At 43.8% G+C, this 26,211-nt stretch overlaps 1 protein-coding gene and 1 long non-coding RNA gene across 3 annotated transcripts in view; one reads left to right on the top strand and one right to left on the bottom strand.

Moving 5' to 3' along the window:
- Positions 1-12,995, bottom strand: part of EFCAB2 (EF-hand calcium binding domain 2) — a 132,376-nt gene extending 119,381 nt beyond the window's left edge. Inside the window, exon 1 of the mRNA XM_047840954.1 lies at positions 12,837-12,995. Coding sequence (XP_047696910.1) covers positions 12,837-12,867 — 31 coding nt within the window. The 5' untranslated portion in view covers positions 12,868-12,995. The remainder of the gene's footprint in view (positions 1-12,836) is intronic.
- A 65-nt stretch (positions 12,996-13,060) lies between these two features.
- Positions 13,061-25,786, top strand: LOC125155532 (uncharacterized). Of its 2 annotated transcripts, none has more exons than XR_007148257.1 (3): positions 13,061-15,384; positions 15,591-16,684; positions 25,054-25,786. It is a non-coding gene; the product is annotated as an uncharacterized LOC125155532 (long non-coding RNA). The 2 variants fall into 2 exon arrangements; XR_007148258.1 differs by lacking the exon at positions 25,054-25,786 and adding an exon at positions 17,926-18,043.
- Positions 25,787-26,211: the final 425 nt, after the last annotated feature.

Consider the following 26,211-nt stretch of genomic DNA (forward strand, 5'->3'; position numbering starts at 1 on the left):
AAGGGGCTTCTGCAATAATCCGGTAGGTAGCTACAGATAAATACGTACGTGTCAAGAAACTGGGAGAATTTCTATCTTATGGCTTGTATTTGCCCTGCCACGTAAGAAGTGAAAAAGTTGGAGCGCCTGGGTGACTCAATCCATTAAGCGTCCAACTTCGGCTCAGGTCATGATCTCACGTTGGTGAGTTGGAGCCCCGTGTCGGGCTGTGCACTGACAGCTCGGAGCTGCTTGGGATACTCTCTCTCTCTCAAAATAAAAAAATAAACAGGAAAGGTGAGGAGAGGAAAGGGAAGGAAAGGAAAGGAATACAGAGTGAATAGGAGGGGAGGGGAGTAGAGAGATGAGATCATGTAGTCGTGCAGATGACCCAAGCCCTTTCTGAAGCAATCACGGCCATGATGGACAAAGAAAGACAGAGGTGCTGCTCCAGAGGACAGACGAGTGGCCAGAGACTCAACGAAGTCCGTGATCTGGACCAGAACCTGCCCTAGAGGGGCAATGCTAGAGCAGGCATTTTTGACAGCTGGGACAACTGACAAAATCGAGATGTGGACTGTAGAATTAGATGAACTCAAACTTCATAGATTGTACATAAAAGACGACTACCTTTGTTCCTAGAAAATGTGACAAAATGTTGACATTAGTGAATTGGGGTAAAGGGAATGTGGGAAATCTCTGTACCATTCTTGTAGTTTTTCCTGTGAATTTGAAATTATTCCACAAAGTGTGAATTATTTCAGGAAATTGTTTTACAAAGTTATTTTTCCCATAAAATATTGAAGAAAATATTGCCCAAGAATGAAATATCTCAATGTGAGATTATCAGAGGTGCCCCAGTTCTAGAGTATGGCAGTCTCCAGTTTGGCCATGGAAGTGTAGCTGCGATCAAGGTCATCGAAATTGAGGCCATATTTGAGACAGCTTCCCTCTCATTTTTATATTGCGGCTTCACATGAAATTTCATTGTATTTACGGATTTCACCTCAAGTCTTTGAATCTCTGGATTCCCTTTCACTTTTCTTTTGAAGTTTTTAGTATGCATACTACTTTATATACCAGTGCGAATCCAGTAATCGGTTAGAGAGGCACACGGCGCCTCTTCCTCGTCCCTAACGAAAAGAATTTCAAATCCCCATCTCTTTGACATCCTGTTAGACACACTACCTCTTTCCAGGTTTATTATCTTGAGTCCTACTCAGAATGTTTAATCTATGTGGCAATAATTACATTTCATACAAATTGCAATAATATTTCAGCTACTATGTCAAAGATGGTAACAATAATAAATGGCGGCACAAGTCCTCCTACCATCAACTGTGCTGGTATCCCTAAATCCCGTCTCTCTGATTTAAAGTCATCAGAGAGTACGACTCCAGTCTCCCGCGTGGACGGAAGGGAAGTGATCACCTGGTCATTCCAGGGGACGGGAGATCCAACCACGTGCCGTGACTTCAATCCACACCTCCCACATTTAGCCTCACTGCACACACACGCCTTCAGCAATGGCTGCTGCTGTCAATCCCGAGCGTCCCCAGGGTAGTACAGCTCCCCTTGGTTTGTTTCCTCGGGGCTCCTTCCTCTACAGACTCGGGTTTCTTTCCTTTGGTTCTGCTAGGCTAGTTGCCACTCATCCATCCATTTAATAATTTCTTACATCCTCTCCTAGCATCTTTTTATTCTTTTCTCCTAACGCCTTTTTAGAAACCGCTATTATCTCCTCTCCCACTTTCTTTACCCTTGTAGGTCTGTGCCTTTTTTGTAATTCCCTTCCTGTCGTGCTAGTGGGGTTTCAAGAATGGTAAAAATAAACATGTGTGCTCAATCACCATGGTGAAGTGGACGTAGCATTCTAGCTTGCTGTGAAGTTAGATTAAATATGTGTTTCCAGTCGCAGTGCTTCTGCAAATGTAATGGGGGTAGCTCTGGGCTATTTTCAGCATTTATTTTTAAAGGTTAGCAGAAAAATTCATTTACCCATAATGAGATCATGAAGGGTGACATTACATTTCTTTACTCAATGTGTTACTCCTGGTTCATCCATTCATTAAACAAATATTTACAGTGACTGCTACTTCCTCCACCCTGTCCTAAATTCCAGGGATTCAGCAGTAAATGAAACAAGTCGCTTGACTTCATGGAGTTTCTGCTGTAATACAACAGACAAACAAAAAGCAAATATGTATCTTACACTGATCATAAACTCTGGCCACTAAGTGGTTAATAAAAAGGTTTTTTTTTTTTTTTTTTTATTAGAAGTTGAAAAAAGAATTAATGTAATTAGTATAAAAGGATCACGAGGTACTCCTAGAATTTAGAAATTAGATTACCCTCTGTTATTAACTAGTAAGATCCAACAGAGGTGAGATTCAAAGGGGGTAGAGGGTGGGGATCAAAGCTGGGTCAAAAGGTCCTTTTGGAAGAACACTGATTGCAGCATTATTTACAGCACAGAAAATTTGGAAACAATCTAAATATCCAACAGCCAGGGAAGGCTTAAGTAAATATGTGCCATAAATAACGATGAATACAGCTATTTTAAATGATGTGTTTGAGAAACACTTAGGACATGGGAAAGTGCTTTTTTTTTTTTTTCCAACGTTTATTTATTTTTGGGACAGAGAGAGACAGAGCATGAACGGGGGAGGGGCAGAGAGAGAGGGAGACACAGAATCGGAAACAGGCTCCAGGGTCTGAGCCATCAGCCCAGAGCCTGACGCGGGGCTCAAACTCACGGACCGCGAGATCGTGACCTGGCTGAAGTCGGACGCTTAACCGACTGCGCCACCCAGGCGCCCCAAGGGAAAGTGCTTATTAAGAGTAAGTGAAGGAGCGCCTGGGTGGCTCAGTCAGTTAAGCATCTGACTTCAGCTCAGGTCATGATCTCACGGTTCATGAGTTCAAGCCCCGCGTCAGGCTCTGTGCTGACAGCTCGGAGCCTGGAGCCTGCTTCCGATTCTGTTTCCCTCCATCTCTGTCTCTGTCTCTGTCTCTGTCTCTGTCTCTCTCTCTCTCTCTCTGCCCCTCCCCCGCTCATGCTCTGTCTCTGTCTCTCAAAAATAAATCAAAAAACAAACAAAAAAGAGTAAGTGAAAAAGCCGGGGATAAAACTATCTACAATATCAACTATATGAAACCAACAAAACACAAATCTGCCAAGAAAAAAAAAAAACCTGGAAAGAAACACATCAGAATGACAAACTTGATTCTAGATCAGTGGTTTTTAACAGCATCCTCATCCCACGATAACTTGATAGAAATGCAAATTCTCACACCCCTGGTGTGACCCACTGGTTCAGAAATCCTGGGCTGGGGGCTCAGCAATCCATGTTTTTACAAGGCTTCCAGGTGATTCTGATGTTCACTGAAGTTTGAGCACTACTCTAGATAATGAGATGGTGGGTGACTTTTATTTTCTTCCTTATTTAAATGTCCACTTGACTTCTCTATGTGAGGCATAGAGGCAGAAGACATTGGCCTTGGAGTCAGACTTGAATGGAGTCCTTGCTTCACCTCGTTTACATCACTAGTGACCTTAGTTACATTGCTTTTCCGACTTTTCACCACTTCAGATATTTCACTCCACTCTCCCCTGGCTTACATGGTTTCCGACAAAGTCCAGGGAAGGTGTTTGTTTTCCTCTAGCTTCTTTCAAGATTCTCTTGTCATCTTTGGTTTTCTGCAGTTTTAAACAGGGTATGCTTGGTGTTCTCTTAACTTCCTGGATCTGTTTTGGTATCTGTCATTCATTTGGGGAAAAGCTTCATTACTACTTCAAATATTTCTTCTGCTCCATCTTTTCATTCTTTTCCTTCTGGTATTCCAATTATGTGTGTTTCACACCTTTTAAAATTGTCCCACAGTGCTTGGATGCTGGGTTGTTTGTTTTTTCATTCTTTTTTCTCTTTACAGTTCAGTTTGCGAAGTTTCTATTGACCTCATCTTCAAGTTCCATCGTTCTTTCCTCAGTCATGTCGAGTCTACTGATGAACCCATAAAAGATATTCTTCTGTTCTACTGCATTGGATTTCTAACATTTCCTTTTGACTTTTTCTTAGCATTTCCATGTCTCTGCTTACACTGCCCGTGTTGTTCTTGCATGTTGCTACTTTTTCCATTCGAGCCCTCAACATATTAATCACAGCTCTTTTTTAAATTCTCCATCTGATCATTCCAAAATATGCATCACAGATCTGAGTTTAGTTCTGACTCTTGCTTTATCTTCAGACTGTGTTTTTGCTTTTAGCATGCCTTGTAATTTTTTGTTGAAAGCCAGACATGATCCATCAAGTAACAGGAATTAAGACGGACAAACAAGAGGCTTTATGTCAATCTACCTAGGAATCGGGCTGTGTTTACTATTTGCTGTTGCTCCAGGTGCCAGATTCCTCTAAGGACTCCTCCTTCACCAGAGTGTTCACCACACACATCTTTCATCTGTGATCCACTGTTATTGTGCTACAACTGTGTGATGTGGTGGGAAGGTGGAAGTGAAGAGCAGCATCTACCTCATAACTAAACTTCATTCTTTTAGTGGACCCGTCTATGGCTGTGACCTTCATGACTGTTTTTTGGCTTTTCCTGGCCCCCTCAGATCCACTGGTAAAGTCTCTTTCCCCTGGAGAGCAGGTCTTTGTTATGTGGAATGCACTGAGATTTCAAAATGTTTACTCTCCCCCCTCCCCTGCTGGAGCAACATGGGGTCTTTCTGGGCTCTTTACCCGATGACCCAGTAGGGTTCCTGGAAGCAAAACCCAAGGGAGAGGGATTGCCTAGGACTACAGGATCTCAGGGAGTTTCCCACAGTTATGGTGGTTCACGCAGCTTCCAGCAATTTGCCAAAATTACCAAGTGCTTCTTCCCATTTATAGTGACAGGACTGATCACTTTCAAGCTCTCATCTGTCGGAGCTGAAACTGGAAGTGTGTTTTACCGATCTAAGCCTCTGTTTCTTCATTTGTAGAAAGGATGTTAACAGAGGCATCTATCACATAGGTTTGTTGGAAGGATTAAATGACCGACCTGATGTAAAAACATTTAGCCCAGGGCCCACTTCAGAGTAAGTGCTCATTAGACTGGGAACTCTTTGAGCTGAAGTTCAGAGAAATTAAGTGACACGCCCAAGTAAAATCTGGAAAAAAAAAAAAAAAAAGCAGTATCCAAACTCAAGCCAGGTCTTTAGACTCCAAATTTATTGCTGCATTTAAAGAATAAATTACTTTATTACACTCTTCATATCTATAAGATCCATACTAGAGGTTTACAAAAGCATTGTCAAGTACAGGGTGTGGTAAACACATTTTCACAAATGGATAAGAATAATTTACAATTGGCATACAGGTTTTAAATTATAAAAACAGTTCGGTGCATTTTAAAGCTTCTGTATAAATGACATTAAAATAATGAGACTTTTGGGGCTCCTGGGTGGCTCAGTCGGTTAAGTGTCCGACTTCGGCTCAGGTCATGATCTCACGGTTTGTGAGTTCAAGCCCCGCATCGGGCTCTGTGCTGACAGCTTGGAGCCTGGAGCCTGCTTCGGATTCTGTGCCTCCTTTTCTCTCTGCCCCTCTGATGCTCATGCTCTCTCAGTCTCTCAAAAATAAACATTAAAAATTAAAAAAATAATAAAAAATAAAAAATAATGAGACTTTTAGGGCGCCTGGGTGGCTTAGTTGGCTGAGCGTCCGACTTCGTTTCAGGTCACGATCTCGCGGTTTGTGAGTTCGAGCCCCACATCGGGCTCTGGGCTGACAGCTCGGAGCCTGGAGCCTGCTTCGGATTCTGTGTCTCCCTCTCTCTCTGCCCCTCACCTGCTTATGCTCTGTCTCTCCCTCTCTCTCAAAAATAAATAAACATTTAAAAAAATTAAATTAAATTAAAATTAAAAAATAAAATAAAAAATGAGACTTTTAAAAATGAATGCCCCTAAAAATCTGTCCAACCTGATCTCATCCTATGTTCCCCTGTAATCTTTACCCATTCATGCATATAATTTTTATATGTTGTTTTAAATGGCTAAAGCTCAATAAGTCAATACATAACAACTTACTTTACACCCCCCCATTTGTTGGACAAGTAGATCTTATGTGTATCTTCAAATTTATAAGTAACTTTAAAATCATCATTTGTTTACTTCTCACTTTTTTCCAGAATATATTTCTAAGAACAAATACCCAGGAGTATATTAATGAATCAAAGCATGTGGACATCATTTTTTTCTTTAACACAAACTTCCAAATTGCCTTCCCCCCAAAAAAGTACCATTTTTTTTTTTTTTCATTTTGGATGTACTCAACATTTCCACTTAATCTATTTTAAATTGTGGTGAAACAAACATAAAAAATGAACCGTCTTAACCACTCGTATGTGTACAGTTCATAGTGCCAGGTACATTCATGTGGTTGTGCAACCAATCTCCAGAACACGCTTCATCTAGCAAAACCTGAACCTCTCTTCCCATTGAATAACGACTTCCCTTTTCTCTAACCTCTGGCAACCACTGTTCAACTTGCTGTTCCTATGAATCGGACGACTCTAGGTACCTCATATAAGGAGAATACTACAGTACTTCTCTTTTCGTGACTGGCTAAATCCACTTAGCAGAGTATCTTCAAGGTTCATCCCTGTGGTACCATGAAGTCACAACGTCTCTTCTGTTTTAAGGACGAACAATATTTCATCATATGCATATACAGCATTCTGTGTATCCATTCACCCACCCACTGATGGACGCCTGAGTCGCTTCCACCTTTCGGCTATTGTGAATAATGCTGCTATGAACACGGGCATACAAATACCTGTTCGAGGTCCTGCTTTCAATTATCTTGGGTAGAAACCCAGATGCAGAGGGGCGCCCGGGGGGCTCAGTAGGTGGAGTGTCTGACTTCGGCTCGGGTCGTGATCTCGTGGTTCAGGAGTTCGAGCCCCACGTCGGGCTCTGCGATAACAGCACAGAACCTGCCTAGGATTCTCTCTCTCCCTCGCTCTCTGCCCCTCCCGCGCACACACGTGCGCGCGCGCTCTCTCTCTCTCTCTCTCTCAGAAATAAACATTAAAAAAAAATTTAAACCCAGAGGCAGAGTTGTTGGATCATATAATAATTCATATCTGAATTTTTGAGGAACTGCCAGACTATTTCCCACAGCAACGGTACCATTTTACATGCCCAACCATAGCCCGTAAGGGGTGCAATTTCCGCCCCCCGCGTCACCAACAGCTATCGTTTATCATAGGCGTCCGAATGGGTGTGAAGTGGTGTCTCATCGCCCACTTGCTTTTTACAGCATGCGTTTTCTTGACAAGTTTTTACCGGTCGCTACAAACATCAATTTCAGCCCAGTTTTTCCTCCAAACTTTATTATGAACTAGAGGAAGTATATCAAGTTTCAGTAAGTTCATTTTCTCCTTCCATTCATCTCTACCTAGATTGTTATCTGTCTAAAACGGGGAGAAAACTTATTAAATGGTCCCCCAAAATATGCATGAATGCATCATGTGTGATTGACAACTGGAAAGACTTAGATTTAAGTTTTTCTTCCTCTTGGATTCCATGCCGCACATATACTAAGAGCTACATATTTCCTAGAGGGTGTCCAGCACTTTCCTTCCTATTTATTCAGCATTTCTCTACTGTCAGGCATCATGGTGGGCGCTGGGGATACGAAGATGAGTAAGAAGACACTGTCCCCAACCTAATAACGTTATGAAATTGGTATAATTATTCCCACTTTACATTTGAGGAACCAGAAGCTCCTTAGCTCTAGCATCTTGGCTAAGATCAGACAGAGCTTGGGGAAGCTGGAATCCAAAATTCAGGTCTTACTCCAAAGCTCACTTTTTCTACTACTCCATAGTATACCCTGTACTATCAACAATTCCTTTTTTTTTTCTTAATGTTTGTTTATTTTTGAGACAATGCGACAGACAAAGTGCAAGCAGCGGAGGGGCAGACAGAGGGAGACACAGAATCCGAAGCAGGTTCCAGACTCTGAGCTGTCAGCCAGAGCCCAATGCCGGGCTCGAACTCACAAACCGCGATATCGTGACCTGAGCCGAAGTTGGACACTTAACCGGCAGAGCCACTCAGGCGGCGCCCCTCAACAGTTCCTTTTTTAAAAAGTAATGTCCGATTGTAGTTTGTTTTTTACGTTAGATTTCCAAATGTTGGGTTTTGAAAGGAACAGCACAATACAAGGAAAGAAACAAACAAAAACCTGTAAAACCTCTTCCATTTAGGACTTGATAGTTGAAGTGAACTTTACCAAGCAATGCAAAGTAATGAGCAAGATTTTAGTACAAAAAATAGTATATCCTAAATTAAAAAACCCCAAAAAACATTTACTTATTTTTGAGAGAGAAAGAGACAGAGCACGAGCAGGGGAGGGGCAGAGACAGAGGGAGACACAGAATCTGAAGCAGGCTCCAGGCTCCGAGCAGTGAGCACAGAGCCCGACGTGGGGCTTGAACTCACCAGCTGTGAGATCATGACCTGAGACGAAGTCGGACGCTTAACCGACTGAGCCACCCGTGAGCCCCACAAAAATAGTATATCCTAAAGCAAGCTTTTGAGTATCTGAGGCTTACTAAAAAAAACTGACATACCTTCCAAAGCTCCCTAGAGCCTGCCAAAAGTTAGAGAATTTTACTCCTAAGCACTTTGTTTCCTAGATACAATTCTAATTACAAACAGAAGTTCCTTGCAGTCCTATATAAAATTCTCTAGGAGACAGAAACAGTAAGATTTAAAGATTCAAAGAATCAACAATTGCATTGATTCTCTATTTAAACAAACAAAATAGAAAGAAAAGGAAAAAAATATTCTAGCTGAGAAAACTTGAGTGAAATAGCAGAACTTCAAAAACCGTTTTTGAGGGCACCTAGGTGGCTCAGTCAGTTGAGCATTCAACTTTCGATTTCAGCTCAGGTTATGATCCCAGGGTCCTGGGATCAAGCCCCACGTTGGGCTCTGTGCTGAGCTTGCTTAAGACTCATCCTCTCTCTCCCTCCCTCCCTCGGTCTCTCTCTCTCTCCTCTCCCCCACCCTTCTGACTGCCCCTCTCCCTCACTCTCTCTGCAAAAAAATTAATTAACAAATAATAAAATTTTGCTATCCCATTTCAAACACTCTTTCAGTAAAACAAAATTAAGAAATTTCTAGAATTAACTTGATTCTAAGATTTAAATTCCTTTCTTTTTTAGCTAACATAACTATATACATATTTTGATCTAGGACGAAATATATTATGTTAAACCACAAAAATGCTACAACTGAATAGAACGTCAATGTCTATAGTCTTATAGAAAATGCTATAAATAAAACATAATTACCCATCATAGGCAATTTTTGTTACTAGTGCTGTCACTACTTTTATCAAGATTAATCCCTACATGTTGAAGAGCTGGATACAACATAAATCCAGAAAATTAATCTTCCTTTATAATTAAAAAAAAAAAAAACACCTCAATTTTTTTTATGTTTATTTTTGAAAGACAGAGAGAGGGAGGGGGCACACCCACAGGCAGTGGCAGGGCAGAGAGAGAGGGAGACACAGAATCTGAAGCAGGCTCCAGGCTCTGAGCCATCAGAGGCTTAACTGACTGAGTCACCCAGGTGCCCCTAAAAAAACTCAAGATTAAAGATGAACTCTTTAAAATATATGTATGTTTCTACAAAGAGGATTTTTGAGATTGTTGTCTTTGAAAGACAAGCCAGTGAATACTGTGGCTCTCAAAAAGTTTGTTGAGCCAGATGTAATAGAAAGATACTGCTTACCTGTAAGAACGAGGGGGGAAAAAAACTAAAAATAGCGTAGGCACATTGGGTATAGATTTTTAGGAAATAGCAAGTAGTGTTTTAGCTGAAACATAAATATCTTTAATTCAAATAATCTGAATTCAACAAGTACTGAGTTCCTACCATATGCTGAGCACTCTGCATGACACTGAGTTTAACAGAGCAGAAAACAGTCCCCTTCCTCTCGAAGCGTACAGAGTAATGGATATATCCTCCAAAACTATCCTTTCTTTTGTGTGATTCCATGTTCATCAAGGAACTTCTGAAATATAAATTCACCCTCCCCAAAAGTTTAAGAGATCAGCTTTCTGGTTAAAGTATCAACCTACCCCTAATGAATTAATAATTCATGGAGCTGGAGGTGGGGGGAGGAGAAGAAAAATTAATTCGTCAGGGGCATCTCGTTGGCTCAGTTGGAAGAGCAGGAGACCCTTGATCTTGGGGTCATGAGTTCGAGCCCCACATTGGGTTGCAGAGATTACTTAAATTAACTTAAAAAAAATTTATTTTAAATAATTCATTAGTTGTTGGTGTGAGTGAATCCCCAAAGGCTGATCAATTCTGACTAATTGGGGAGATGTAATTTCTCAACCTTCAGAGCTCAGAATCAAATACGGGACAGGAATCATGTCCCTACAAAGAAGATACGTATATACGGGGCACCTGGGTGGCTCAGTCAGTTAAGTGGCCAACTTCAGCTCAGATCGTGATCTCACGGTTTGTGACTTTGAGCCCACGTTGGGCTCTGTGCTAACAGCATGGAGCCTGGAGCCTGCCTAGGATTCTGTGTCTCCCCCTCTCTCTGCCCCTCCCATGCTCATGCTCTGTCTCTCTCTGTCTCCCAATAATAAATAAACGTTAAAAAAAATTAAAAAAAAAAAAAAGATACTGCCAAATGAGTTGCTAGGTTACCCTCAGGCAATGGACCTTTATTTCATCAGGTCCTCTAAACTGCTATTATAGTTAACTCATAAAATTGTTAAGAATAAAAAATACTATGTAACCCTGCTTCTCAAAGTTTACCATGCCTATGGGTCACCTACAGATCTGTTAAAATACAGACTGATTGAGCAGGTCAAGGGCAGAGACGAGAAACACACCTGGCATACAGGCCACTGAGCCCAGCTAACTGTTCTCTCCCCTTTGTGGATGTCGTATCTCCTTTCTCATCTCACTTTTCTTGGGACAAAAGATGCTTTTCCTCATATTTGCACCTTCCAAAATCCGAGCCGAATCAGAACACCTTCCAGAGGCATTAAATACATGCCAGTTCAATGAATGACATCCAGCTTTTGTCATTACTTCTATAGCGATGAACAGAATTGTTTCTTCCTCTGAATTTATTCTACAGAGAAAAGTATTTCTGAAAACTGAAATATCAGAAAAATCTATTTTTTTAAACAAGTATTGTATTTGCAACACGATCCACTGCATTTTCTCATGCTCATTAATCTTAAATATATATATGTGTATATACATATGTGTGTGTGTATATATATGTGTATATATATATATATATACACACACACACATATCCATAGCTAACTTGCTCATTTATCCCCTAATGATTTTTCCATTTTTTTGTAAATAATTTACTAAACAAAAACAACTAATTCATTTGGTTTCCTGGGGAAGGCTTAAAATTAAAGGGGCCCCTGGCTGGCTCAGTCCAAGGAGCATGGGACTCTTGATCTTGAGGTTGTGAGTTCCCAGCCCCACATCGGGTGCAGAGATTACTAAAATAAATAAATAAACAAACTTAAAAAAATAAAACATCTTAACATGAGTGTTAAAGTAATCATTGCCTTCGGATGGATCTTCCACTTTTAAAGGGGCACAGTAATATTAGAAGGCCGTCTTAGGAGCGGTAACATCTGTAATACCATCATTCCGACTCTTCAGGCTAGCCGTGCTATAAATAAATCAAATCCTATTCCTGTTATCACTAGGTCTTTCTCTGGCACGGTTTCCCGTGTCTCTCCGCTGATTTTCTGTGATCACCCAAACGAGACTGGTTTCTTCACTTGTAAACGCACACGGTCGCCGGCGGAGCCAGGGGACACGTGACGGGGTGTGTCAAGCACTCCAGAGGGGGAACAGGGCTGGAATACTTTTCATCTCTTAAGAGGTTCGCCTCTCCGGTCTCCCGGCTCTTGGCCGCGGCTGTGGCCCCGAGTGCGCCCGCTGGCGCGCGCACGGGCTGTTATTTCTGAGCAACCGCGGAGGGTGCCCGAGGATCGGGGCGGCGCTGTTGCAGCTCAGCGCGGACAGTCGGGGCTCCGCCGGGGCGCCCGCCCCTCAAAGACCCGGGAGGGTTCCCCCCCCCCCCCCCCGCCCACCCCGCGCCGCGCAGTCGGGCTCTTCCGCCTTCTCTCCTCGAGGCTCTCCCTCCCAGGACCCTCCCAGGGCCGCGGGGCGCGTGTGCCCGGACTGGCCCCGACGGGCGGGGCGGGCGTTCCGGGGACTGGAGGCGCGGAGGGGGGCCGCCCGTGAGCCCGAGGCCGGTCCCCCCGCGTCCCCACTGAGGCTGCAAAATGGAGGCGGCGGGCGCGTTCCCGCCGGGCGGGGCTTCGGCGCGGCCCGAAAAGGCCGCCGGATCCGGGCGGCCGGAGCCCGTCGTCGCCCGGGCCGCCCCAGACGCCCGCAGCCCGGCAGCTGCCGGCGTGGCGCCCGCGGCAGCGAGGCCGGGGCGAGGCTGTGGAGGCGGGATGCCGGCGGCCGCGAACAAGGACGCCATTATCGCCCCGGCCTGGCGGAGCCGCGGCCGGGAGCTCGGCGGGGGGGGGGGGGGGGAAAGGGAGACGGGAGGGGGAGGGGGAGGGGAGCGGGAGGCGAAGGGAGGGGAGCGGGAGGAGGGGACTGGGCGGGGCCGAGGCGCCGGCGGGGAGGCTGCGGGTGTCGCGGGAGGCGGCCTCCCCCGCGGGCGGGCCGGCGGCCCCCTCCCCTGTCGGCTCTCTCCTGGCGGAGGAGGCTCCGGTGGAAGGCGGCCCACCCCGCCGGGAGCGTCCCAGTGCGGGCCGGGGTCGCGGCGGGCGGCTCTTACCTGGGCCTTCCCTTTCTTTATCGTCCGCCATCTTGTTGCGGAGCCGTCGCCCGGGAGATGCCTGGCGTCACCCTAGGTCGAGGCGTCCTTGCCCCCACCAGCCCCCGCGCGAGTCCAGACCCTGGGGGTGGGGGTGGGGGGAGGCTCCGAGCGCGCGCCCCTCCCCCTCCCCCGCGCGCCCCTCTCCCCGCCCCCTGGGGACGAGGGAGGGAGGGAGGGAGCCCCGAGCCCTTCGCTCCCTGCTGACCCGTGTGGGGACCTCGCAGACGCGGCTCCCTCCCTCCCGTGTTTGTGCGACGTGGCGCCGCTCGGCCTTTTCCCTGCGGATGTTAACAGGCAGCCGGAGAGCCGGGGGCCGAGCCGGGGGCCGAGCCGTGGCCTCCCGGCTGCGGAGAGGCCCGGGCGCGGGGGGCAGCGGGCGCAAACTCGGCGCCGTCGGGGCTGCAGCTTCCGACCCCAAACGGGAGGGTGTCCCGGCCCCCGAGTCGTGTCCGCCTTCCTCCTCGACGTGCACGTGAAAATGTCCTCGCTGGTGAAATGTGACGTGACCTCCAGTTAAGATCGCCACGGGAAAGTTTTCAATGCCGCTGCTCTCAAACTTTGATGCCGTAGCCTGATGTTACATTTCTGTCTCCTTTTAAGGATAAGCTCGTTATACGAGGACGTTTTCTTTTTAAAATGATTTTTGCATTATCTGGTTCAAATAGGAGATTTTTAAGCTAATCTTGGATGATTTTTAAGTGCATGCTAATTGGAGTGACGTTATGTAAACCTGTATGAACTGTTCACAGTAAATGTTGAGGCCTTCAAAATACAAGGTGCTAGTATCTAATGATTTTCTTAACGTAGTTTTTATGCCCCTTTTATTCTGGTCCTATACTCTCTCAGTGAACCCTAAAGCAAACTAGGCGTAATTAAAATAAGTATTTGTTATAGAAGACCTTCATTTGGTGCCACGACCGGCATTCTCTTTGAAATTGATTAGAAACTATCGAATCATCACAAAATGGCTTCTATTAGAAGATAGGGACTTACATAAAATGGATACAGTTGTTTACAGTAAATTCTGAACACCCCAAAACATGGGGAAGTAACCATTAGCATTCACATATATGTAAAAAAAATGTGATCAAATGCAATGGTCGTTAGAGTCTAGTAGTTTGTTTTTAAAGACTCCCTCTATACAGATAGTGAAGGGCTTTGAAATAAACGTAGGAAAGAAAACCTCAGCTTTGGTCTCAGGTTTCCTTTTCACAGGCCGTTTGCAGTTTCTTTTTTCTGGAATGCCTTTCTCTCAAAATTCACCCTCCTGCAAATGCACATCCCCCCCCCCCCCCCAAGTTGTCAGGACGTTGAAGGTCACAAACTCCTTGAAGCTTCCTCTGTGGTCCAGGACTCATAGAGCCTCGTCCATTGATCTGCAATGACTTTGTATATTTACTTGTACTGCGCGCTCTCGAGGACAGGAAACACTTTATTGGTCCACATGTTGGTCCCCGGTGCCTAGAACAATTTGCCAATTTTTGTGACTGAAATAACATATATATTCAAACTTAAGACTGGGATTAGTCCTTTCAGTGACTCACTAAGAAGCAAAGCTTTTGATTATTTAGAATAGTCCAAACCACATTAATCTCTACTTCCCCGAATTCCTACAGCATATTTAAGACAATACGGTTTCTCTAAATTTGGATGAGTAAAGAAGTAACATATTAATTAATGTCTCTCTTCCAATTAATTAGGTTTGAAGACAGAGCCTGACCATATACATCTTTTATATACCCATAGTTTCTCTACCTCACCTAATTTGGGACACATACTAGAAGATTAAAACATACTTTTCAATTGACTAGCTGATTACACGTAAAAGTATCATTATTTTGGAAAGCTCCACAAAGTGGAAAAAAAAAATGGTAATCCAAATGACAAAATAGAGGTCTACAATGCCAGTGAGTAATTATCTACACAAAGCTACTTGACTGTCCACTTTTCTTTGGTTGTGGAAAACTGACTTCTGATTTTATTACACTTTAAATTCTTTTAAAATGTTATTAACTTGCTTTGGACAATGGCAAACTACAACTGGTCCCCCCACCCCCCGCCCCCAGAATATATTTTGTTTTTGAACTATGACTTTGAGTAACTTTGTGGTAATACTGTATGTCGCTAGAGCATTCTTTCACTTAAGATTCTCATCGTGATTTTTCATGAGTTTTTCTGAAATTCCTGATTGGAAAATTATTTCTGGCCCCACTCAGATATTATACAATCTTAGGGCTAAATCAGACTATCAGACTGTTAAAAAGCAAGGGCACAGTTCTAGACAATGACAGTCGATTAATTATTCAGTGGGGCCAGATGGATATGTACAGGTTATGTCCTTTTGCATGTTTGAATTTATAGTGAGTTAAATCTGTTTACACAGGCGTTGATTCCATGCCAGTGAGGGACACGGAAGATGTCTGTTCGGTGCCTGTGAGGGACAAAGAAGATGTTTCTTCTGAATACAATTGACTCAGTTACCTGAGTTGTGTCTGAAATGGAAAGCGTAAGTGGTGTGAGTGATGCAAAATCATAGTCAAAACATCTTCACACTATGTCTCCTTTCCTATTCTGGGGATAATTGAAATCTTCTTGGACTAGGAATCATTAAAAAAGCAAAAACTGGATTTTCCTTGGGCACTGCCGTGGACTGACGCGATCCTAGGCAAGTCATTTATTTCATCTCTTTAAGTATTCTTTTTATTATTTCAGAGAAAGAGGGGAACAGGATTTAAAGCGAGCTATATGCTGACTGCAGAGAGCTCGATGCGTGGCTCACACTCACAAACCATGAGATCATGACCTGAGCTGATGTCGGATGCTCAACCGACGGAGCCACCCAGGCGCCCCTCTTTTATCTCTTCAAAACTCCGTTAACTCAGAAAAGTAGAAATGGCAACGTCCAAACTCCCTATCTTGGAGTTTTCATGAGACCCAACAGATGTAACCAAAAGCTTTCCAAAGCTTAAGAACTTTCGAGGAAATCCACTTTCTTCGAGATAAACCCCCACTTCCGTGGAGGAAGGAACGCTTTGAGGTCAAACTCCCAACTTCTTTCCTGAGATTCAGCTTCCACCGGGAGAGTTTGCTTTTCCAGTGGGAACTACACAACAGGAGGGGGTCTGATCCAGGCCTCACACTCTTCACTAGAGTATGTGGTGACTGCTCCCCGCATGCCGTCTGCAGTCTCCATGATAGAGCTTAGCATCTTCCGTTTGTGGCCCCTTCCTGATTTCCACCCTGCCATTTTTAAACCTTCCCAAGCAGAAGTGGCTTTAAGCATATCCAGATGCCTTGAACGCTAGACCCAGGAAATGACCGGGAGGCAGTGACTTCTCTGGTTTGTCTAATTCCCATTTCCTAAAGAAAGTTATTACCCTTCCGTGGATGGTTAACATCAAGAATGTTCTCCCTGGGCCACCTGGCTGGCTCAGTTGGTAGAGCGTGTGACTCATGATCTTGGGATCATGAGTTCGAGCCCCACATTGGGGTGTAGAGATTAGTGGAAGGAAAGAAGGAAGGAAGGAAGGAAAGGAGGCAGGGAGGAAGGAAAGAAAGAAAGGACAGAAGAAAGCTCAGCCCCTTCAAGATACCTTCCCTACCTACCCCTGGTATATCTCCAAATGAAAACCTTATCAGAATACAACAGAATAACGGTTTGGTTTCATTTCAGTTACGGCAATAAAAATAACCCTTCTGGATACTGTGTACACATTATCTCTTTTAATCCTTATGAGGCTGATACTGACATCCCTGTTGTACAGATGAGAAAGCCACAGCTTCACATTAATGGCCTGCTTCAGTCGGTAAGAGGAATCTAGTTGTGATCCCAGAGCCCCTGTGCTATTCTGCTTCTTCATTAAATACGTATTATTGTTACATCCTGTTTAGTAACCTGAGTATTTGGAGAAGAATGTTAAGGGCAAATATTCTGGGCAGAATTAGTCACCTTCCTCCCCCACTTTTTTTTTTTTTTTTTTTAAGACTGCTTCAAAACATCAACCAAAGCAACTGACAAGAGACTCTTGGGGACTCTAAGGGAACCAAATAATGGCATGCTTGCCTGGACAGACTTAAAAGTCTTAGTTTAGCTTTCAGAGGGCAGGAGATGAGGCAAAATTCGCTCTTCCCCACCCATGACTCCTCTTTTCTGCCCACCTTCCTGCAGATTGAGATTCAGGCCCCTGGAAAATGGAGGATTGCATTAAATTCTTGGCCCCGGACAAGACCGTTTTCAGTGCCAGAACCCCTTCGGGCTTTTCAGGGAGACCCAGGGCAGGAAGCCGGGACTATAGCACTTGTGGGCAGCTTGAAAGTAAATGTTACGTGAAACTGCAGTTCTTGAAGCATCTAGAAAAATCACACTCCTGGCCGTATTTTTCTCAAAAGCACATGTTTCTTTCTGTTTCACTTGAAAACACACACTGACACAGCAAGTCACTGTTTAATTCATTTCCTGCCCTAAGTAGCACTTTCCAGGGACTCTCAGCATGAAGTAACTTTTGGTGAGTCTCTGTTCTTTCTTCATCGAAAATCAGACCTGAGAGGTGAAGGGGGAAGCTGACCCAGAGATTCGATAAATGTTTGATGATCGCCCATATAACCTCTCCCCAACCCCCACCCCCACAAAGTGTAAAAATAGAGAAAAAGTGGAGAATTGTGCCGGTGATTGACTTCGGGATGATTTTTTTAGTTCCAGCTCCAAAAATAAATCTTTGAAAATTAAGTTTCGTTTATGTTAGCATTCGCATAAGGAGATAGTGCTGAATAGAAGATTCAAGCAAATAGGAGATAAACGGGCCCACTGCCCTTTAGCTACATGACTTTGGCCATGTTATTTCTTCTCTGGAACCTCAGTTTCCCCCACCTGAGGTTACGTGGAGGTTAGATGCACATAAGGAGATGGGTTGACCAGTTGGGACATGAAGCCACATATACCGCTCCCTTACTTCTGGCCTGATTTAATGTCTTTAGACTGTGGCCATGTGACTCCTCAATGGCTCCAGGACCAGTTGAGAGATTATTTGGTTCACTTACTGTGTTCTAGGACCTATGCCGAGCAGTTCACATGGACTATCTTGCTTCGCATCACAATATCCCTGAAAGATGGCTACTGTATTAAAGATGACGAGACCAAGGGTGAAGATCCCCAAATGGTTTTTCTAAGAGGAAAAGTAGCTTTTCTACAGTTGAGCCTTAAAGGCTGTCCTGAGGTTCTGCCTCAGAATCTCACTCTGGATTTTTCATTTCTTCCCTCTGCTGTGTCCCAAGGACTGGCCTGCTCTCCTCCCTCTTGAAGGAGGCATCGTCCACCCATGGGGTGAGGAGAGGTGTTGTGAAGGCGGCTGGAGCATCCCCATCTCTTGTGATGCCACCTTCCTTGTTAACCTTCAATACAATCATGTAAACTGGGTTTGTTTTTAGTTTCAAGAATTTCACTGCTGACGTATGAGGAAAGAGATGGGATAATAAAATTAACAAATGGGGTTATTATACACATCCTGGAATCCTAGAAATTTTTTAGAGGCATGATTCCTGGTTCGTAAAGTTCTTGACTCTCTCTGAGACGGCAAGAGGGTGGTTCCTGGCCCATGTAGCGCTTCCTTCACTGTACCATTTCAAAACCACCACGACTATAATGAAATTTCCTTCCCAGAGTTTGCACAGATTAATGACAGTCCACATGGCTCTTACAGGACAAAAGAAAACTAGCCTAAGGGATAAATGCATAGTTCTAGATCTATGTATATGTGGATTTTTTTTTAATTGCTGTATATAGTACTGATGAGGGACCATAAGGGAAGCTGAAGGCCAAGGACAAGCTAACACACACCGCCCACCCCCCACCCCCATCCCACATGGGATATATGTGAGATTCCTCAGGCACTCCTGGCTGCCCAAGAACAAAGGAAAGGGCAGAAAACAAATAGTTAAACCGAGTCTCCATCAGTTTACAAGTATCTCATCCATAGCCTAATCTCCGGGAACTGCTTACTGTCTTACTGTTACTGCTTTGCCAGAGGGAAAAACAACCTTAGCTTGACAATAGCTAGGCCTCCAGTAATCTGTAAATCCTCTTTAGCATGTGGCAATCCCTTTAAGAAACTTCCTCTTGACTTTACCTCCCCCACCTCCAGCAGTCACTGTGCACAACCCCAGGGCAGCTCTTCCCGCCCACGCTTTTTTTTTGCACCAAAGACGTCTTGAAGAATTCTTTCTTGGCTGTTGGCCCTGAACCCCCACCAACACCCCAAAGCCCCATCAGTATTATTATCTTGTATTAAAGACAATTCCAATACCATTTGTAGCCTTAGAATTGGAAAACATGGCTCCATGCTGTGCCTCCTGGTTGACTCTATAGGCCTGGCCTATGACGATGGCCACTTAGTAAAATGCCTGCAAATAACAATCAGTTGAGACTCAATATTCTTGTGAATTGGAAGCTACCTCCTTGATACAATCCTACATTACCTAGTAACTCCCCCAGGACAGGGATTTGCAACCCCATCCCCACCAGAGAATATCGCTAAGCAAAATGGTACAAACCTAAGAATCTCCAGTTTTGCTGGGGTTTTCTTTATACTCTCCTTTTTTCCTCCTTTCTATTTTTAAGAAAGTAAGGGAAGGGGCACCTGGGTGGCTCAGTCGGTTAAGCGTCCGACTGCAGCTCAGGTCATGATCTCGCGGTTCATGAGTTCGAGCCCCGCATCGGGCTCTGTGCTGACAGCTCGGAGCCTGGAGCCCGCTTTGGAATCTGTGACTCCCTCTCTCTCTGCCCCTCCCCTGCTAATGCTCTGTCTCTGTCGCTCAAAACATAAGTAAACGTTAAAAAAATTCAAAAGAAAGTAAGGGAAGGTGTGAGACTGAGAGTGAGTGGTGGCGGCTGGAGAGAGGTTAGGAAGGAAGTTATTTTTAGGAAGGCTTGGGTGGGAACGAAAACTGGGCGAGTGGAGGCAGGGGCAGTGCAGCCAGGGCACGGCTTGCGCGCCTGGAAAGGGTCGACCAGTTCCCTAGAACCTCCCATTTCTTCTCACATTCTCATAATCCTTCCTCACCAAGTCAGAAGAGGAAGTCAGCCCCAATGCCTGGAGGGGAGGTGGGGTAGCAGGAAGGCACTGTCTTGTGCATGTTACCCGCCCCCTGCGTTCTTACAGGAGGAAGATTCGCTCACTATAGAAAATATAGGTGTGCAGGACAATCTGTTAGGCACCATAGGGATTTCACAAACATGACCGCTGATAGCTGCTCTCTATTTGCTGAGATAGCTTTTGAGCTGGTCTTTTTTTTTTTTTTGGTTTGCGTTTTTTTGTTTGTCTTCTGTTTTTGTTTTTGTTTTGGTCCCACGTTTCCTAAGTTAGTGACCCACAAAACAGCTTTCCCCTTCAAAACAAACCTTACCATGTCTGTAGTGGTTTTTTATTTGTAACGTGTGACCAGTTCTCAGTTATCCAGAATACCATAGAAGTATGTCATTGAGGAGAGAGAGGAAAAAAAAAGATGTCATTGGGTTTGACCAACGGTGTCCTTTTCTAGGAGGTAAGAGGTAGGTTATATCTCCATGTGAAGATCAAGAGATTGTGAATTTAATTTGACTAAATCTATTTACTAGATTGTTTTATTTCAGTGCCTTGAATGGGTCTTTAAGGCCTTTGAATCCATTGACCTTTAACCGAATATTAACTAGAAACTTAATACTAATCATAAATAGCTCTCTCACAGGGGGGAGAGCTTTGTGTTATATTTGTTCTATCTAATCATAAAACAATGCAAAAAAAAAAAAAGGCAAAACCAAGAATGTAATAAATACTTTTAAAATTAATGTCCACAAACATAGAACCCTCCCTGAATCCTAAGCAACTCTGTACAGAATGAAGGCTTATGTGTATCTCTTTTTAATGCCCTTCTCTTTTAAATGTGAGCGCCCAAAGACTGGGACCCGGTCTTTCGTTATGTTAATTATTTTTTTTAAATGATCACTTGAACAATGAGCAGCACAGTGAGAGAACCAAAGGTCTAGAATCCTGAATCTTCTTTCTCCTTTTCTCTGATGTTATTTAGAAATCTCTACCGCTGGCGTTGCTGTGGCATATTTATTAGACCTCTGTGCCTCCACATCTTTAACATGGGTATACCATCTTTACCACTTGACTATACTTAGGCTTTGAAATCTTAGGCTGATAACCATGATCTTTTCCGTTAAGAATCACTTATCTAGGGACACTTGGGTGGCTCAGATGGTTAAGCATCCGACTCTTGGTTTCAGCTCAGGTCACGATCTCATGGTTGGCAAGTTCCAATCTCACGGTCCCATCTCATGGTCAGCGCCGTCGGGCTCTGAGCTGACAGCGTAGAGCCTGCTTGGAATTCTGTCTCCCTCTCTCCCCGCCCCTCCCCCACTCTCACTGGTTCCCGATCTCTTTCTCTTTCCCTTTCTCTCTCAAAAACACTAAAAATTTTTTTATTAAAAGCAATCACTTATCTAGTAACAACACAGATAGAATTTAGGATCAGACGTTGATAATGTTAAAGGCAAATTTCATATCCAGTCCAGGGTCTACACATCTATATGCCATAGAAGTCTGTTTGTACTCTTGTCCGTCCAGCCTTGGGCTATCCTAGCAATGAAAGCTTCTTCAACGTCCATAGCAAAACCCTACTACTAAAATATAGTGGACAAAAATAGTATCAGCCACATATAATCCCAGTTTTAAATAGGACTAAGTAAACCTTAGTAGCATTCTTCATTTGTTTTCATTAATAGACTTTATTTTTTAGAGCAAAAAAAAAATAATAATAATAAGCAAAAAGTAGAGTTCCCATGTACTGTACCTCTTTTTGGCTCCTCCGCCATTTCCCCCATTATTTTTGTTCATATGTATTTATTTTGACAGAGAGAGAGTGCACGAGAGCACAAGGGCAAGCAGGGGAGGGGCAGTGGGGAGAGAGAATCCCAAGCAGGCTCCGCACTCATCACGGAGTCCGGTTGGAGGTTCGAGCTCACGAACCACGAGATCATAACCTTAGCCAAGATCAAGAGTCAGTCACTTAACCAGCTGAGCCAGCCAGGTGCTCCCATTTCCCTCATTATTAACATTTTCTATTCGTGTAATCCTATTCTTTTTATTTTATTATATTTTAAAAATTAGAGACGATGATTGCTTTGGCAACTAAGAACGTAAGGATTCTAACGATCTAAAGCAATTGGCTTATTAACTGCTTGTTAGCTACCGACAGAGGAAGTACTTTCATACCATTTACACCCAGAAGAAAATCCTTTTATTTGGTAGAAATTCCCATATTTAAATAGCTAATCAGCTAGTTGGGGTACACTTTGCAAACAAACATGATGAGGAAAGCACTAAACTTGTAACATTAAGGTATAGACCAAGGTTCTACTCTTAACCCTCCCCTGGGCCAGTGGGCTTGGCCAAATCTCTGAACCTCTGTGGAACTGTGTTGGATTAGAGAAGCCAAAAGAGGCCTTTCAAATCCAATTTTTCATTAATTTATTAACCCCCTGTTCCCCAAATGAGTGGTAGACTATTTCAGGTGGCTCAAAATTTTTTTTTTTTAATTTATATAGATGGGTTTTTAAAACGTGTACTTAAAATCTAGTGCCTCGTTGATTAAGCCTCTGACTCTTGATTTCAGCTCAGGTCATGATCCCCATGTCGTGAAATCGAGCCCTTCATTGGGCTCTGTGTTGACAATGCGGAGCCTGACTTTAGATTCTGTCTCTCCCTCCGCCCACCCCGCCATGTTTACACTCCTTCTTTCTCAAAAATAAATATATAAACATTGGGGTGCCTGGGTGGCTCAGTCGGTTGAGCATCCGACTTCGGCTCAGGTCATGATCTCGTGGTCTGTGAGTTCGAGCCCCACGTCGGGCTCTGTGCTGACAGCTCAGAGCCTGGAGCCTGCTTCCGATTCTGTGTCTCCCTCTCTCTCTGCACCCCCCCCCCACTCATTCTCTGTCTCTCTCTTTCTGTCAAAAATAAATAAACATTTTAAAATATATACATATATATAAACATTAAAAAATAAAAGTAAGGGGCCCCTGGGTGGCTCAGTCAGTTGGGCGTCCGACTTCGGCTCGGGTCACGATCTCATAGTCCGTGAGTTCGAGCCCTGCGTCGGGCCCTGGGCTGACAGCTCGGAGCCTGGAGCCTGCTTCGGATTCTGTGTCTCCCTCTCTCTCTGCCCCTCCCCCCACTCATTCTCTGTCTCTCTCTTTCTGTCAAGAATAAATAAACATTTTAAAATATATAAAATATAAAATAAAAAAATTTTTTATAAAAAAATATAAAAAATAAAAGTAAGGGGCCCCTGGGTGGCTCAGTCGGTTGGGCGTCTGACTTCGGCTCGGGTCACGATCTCATGGTCTGTGAGTTCCAGCCCCACGTCGGGCTCTGTGCTGACAGCTCGGAGCCTAGAGCCTGCTTCGGATTCTGTGTCTCCCTCTCTCTCTCTGTTCCTCCCCCGTTCATGCTCTGTCTCTCTCTGTCTCAAAAATAAATAAACATTTAAAAAATAAAAGTAAAAAAATAAAATCTAGTACCTCAAACCCATGATTTCAGAAATACTGCTTAAGATGAAACTACATTTTGAAAATTATTCAATGTGTGTCAAGTTAAAGAAAATATGATCTACTTGTACAAGTAACAAGGATATGACAAAAACCAGACGTGAAAAGTAACTGAATAAAGTTTGGGAACGCTGGATTAATCAATGAACTAATCCATTCAAAAAACTGTGTCAAACACAGCCTTGTCCCTGAACTCTTCTTTGTAATTTGTATCCTCTAGATAATTTGGCTCAATTAATGAACAGGTAGCTCAGAACTAACAGGGGCAAAACAGTGCAATAAGAAAGGTACTATATCAGAGAAATGCCCCGGGGCTGAGGGAGCACTGAACAGAGCAATTAAATGTAATTCCAAAACACCTCCAACATTCTGGAAATTAGACAAAGTCTACAGGGCGAGTCTGTGAATAGAGAGAAGGACTGATTAAACCTATCTTCAAGTTTTTCAGGCCATAACCATTTCCTCGTATTATACGGCAAGTAATTCGGTGTGTTAGCTGCAAAGCCATCCCGGTGTTTGAGTTAAGGCATGGCTTTCTCAAGGAAAATGCTGTCATGGTCTAATGGCAGACAGCGCCGTCTCCCATGGCACCAACTGAACGGGTCTTCCCTTTGGAAGGAGAGGGGACATTTGACTCTCATTTTTACATGGAGTTTTCTTTCCTCACATCAAGCATCCAAATCATGTGGCTCTTTCTTCAATCTACATGGGGAACATAGAAGTCCAAAAAGACTAATGCATGTTATTAATCTTTGTAACCCGCATACCTTTGCCCAATGTCTGAAACAAATACTTGCTGGTTAGTTACGAATCTAGGTAAGTTATGAATAAACCAAGATCTGCTTCTGCTAAGGGCACACTGAAGACACCAATCATTTCAGGGCCCCTGGGTGGCTCAGTCAGTTAAGCGTCTGACTCTTGATTTTGGCTCAGGTCATGATCTCATGGTCTTGAGATCGAGCCCCATGTCGGGCTCCATGCTAAGCTCGAGCCTGCTTGGGATCCTCTCTTTTCCTCTCTCTCTCTGCCCCTCCCCAGCTCGTGCACCCACGTACACTCTGTCTCAGAAATAAACAAGTTTATTTATTTTTGAGAGAGAGCACAAGAAGGGAAGGGGCAATGGGAGAAGGAGAGACAGAATCGGAAGCAGGCTTCAGGCTCTGAGCTGTCAGCACAGAGGCCGACGCGGGGCTCGAACTCATGAACTGTGAGATCGTGACCTGATCCGAAGTCAGATGCTTAACGGACTGAGCCACCCAGGAGCCCCAATAAATATTTTTTAAAGAAGATAGCATCATTTCAGGGTGCCTGGGCAGCTCAGTCAGTTGAGCATCCAACCTCAGCTCAGGTCACGATCTCACAGTTCATGCGTTGGAGCCCCACGTCGGGCTCTGTGCTGACAGCTCGGAGCCTGGAACCTGCTTCAGATTCTGTCTCTGTCTCTCTGCCCTTTCCCTGCTCACGCTGTCTCTCCCTCTCTCTCTCTCTCTCTCTCTCTCTCTCTTAAATATAAATAAACATTACAAAAAATTAAAGAAGATAACAATCATTTCAAATTTTTTCATGTTTCTTTTTTTTTTTTTTTTTTAGATTTTCCATGTCCTACGCATATATATCAGAACGCAGAGAATTTTTTTCTCCACCAGGAGTTACATGACAGTGCGGTAGCCCGTAGCCCCTTCAGAGAGCTGGCAGGAGGCATCTCATTTGAATAACTGTTTCTGTGGTGTGAAAATCTTGCCACTGAAGATATCTGCTATTTCAGGCAATGTCCTGTATTTCCAGTTTCATTCAATAGTCTGCTATTTAAGTTTGGATAGTCTTTATTGATGAATGTTTATCGCTTCTTAGGCCAAAAAGTGAAATCTTCTTTTTTTTTTCCTTTAGCTCTTGGGGAAAAAAAAATCCGTCCTTGATTGTAGTAATCGGCTTATCTTCGGTACTTAGTAATATCTATCTGCTCTGTTACTTTTTGTAAAATAATAACTAATATTGCAAGTCCTATGTGCTCAGCCTGAAATTACATATAGGATTTTAACCCTCACAATGACCCTATGAGGTATACACCTACGATTATTCCCTCTTGACACTCTAAGGAACCGTGACCTGGAGAAGTGAGATTCCTTACCCAAAGACCTAAAGTTGACCAAAGTGAGTTACGAACTCAGGTAGTCTGACTCCGAAACCTATAGTATTAGCCACTCTCCTATGTTTTTGTCCCCAGTTCTCCTTTTTTGCATCATGTTTTACAAATAAACCTCTTTCAGACTTCTTTTAAGGAAAAACGGTTATTGTTCCTTAACTCACAAATCAATAGTATGATATGTCCTTCTGTAAATTTTTTTACATTCTTTATATGGTACCCCCCCAAAAAGACATCTCTCAAATGTATCTTTACGTTTGATTTTTTATGGTGCAGGTTGCTCAATGTGACGTTCTGTTTCAAGTTATAATACACACCCAGCTGTCATTCTCTTTTTGCTGTTCGTGAAATAAGATTATGTGACTTAGGGACACATGGTTTGTGGCTTCTTCCCTAAATAATCAGGCACACAGCTGGGACACTCTAGCAACTAAAAGAAAATGAATTGTGTGCTCTAAACACTTCTCAAGTAGGGACTAAAGGAGAATTGAAGCAGGACGCCTGGGTGACTCAGTTGGTTGAGCCTCTGACTTGGCTCAGGTCATGATCTCGCGACGCGTGAATTCCAGCCCCGCATCGGGCTCTGTGATGATAGCTCAGAGCCC

This window comes from Prionailurus viverrinus, chromosome F1, assembly GCF_022837055.1.
Source record: "Prionailurus viverrinus isolate Anna chromosome F1, UM_Priviv_1.0, whole genome shotgun sequence".
Taxonomy (NCBI): domain Eukaryota; kingdom Metazoa; phylum Chordata; class Mammalia; order Carnivora; family Felidae; genus Prionailurus; species Prionailurus viverrinus.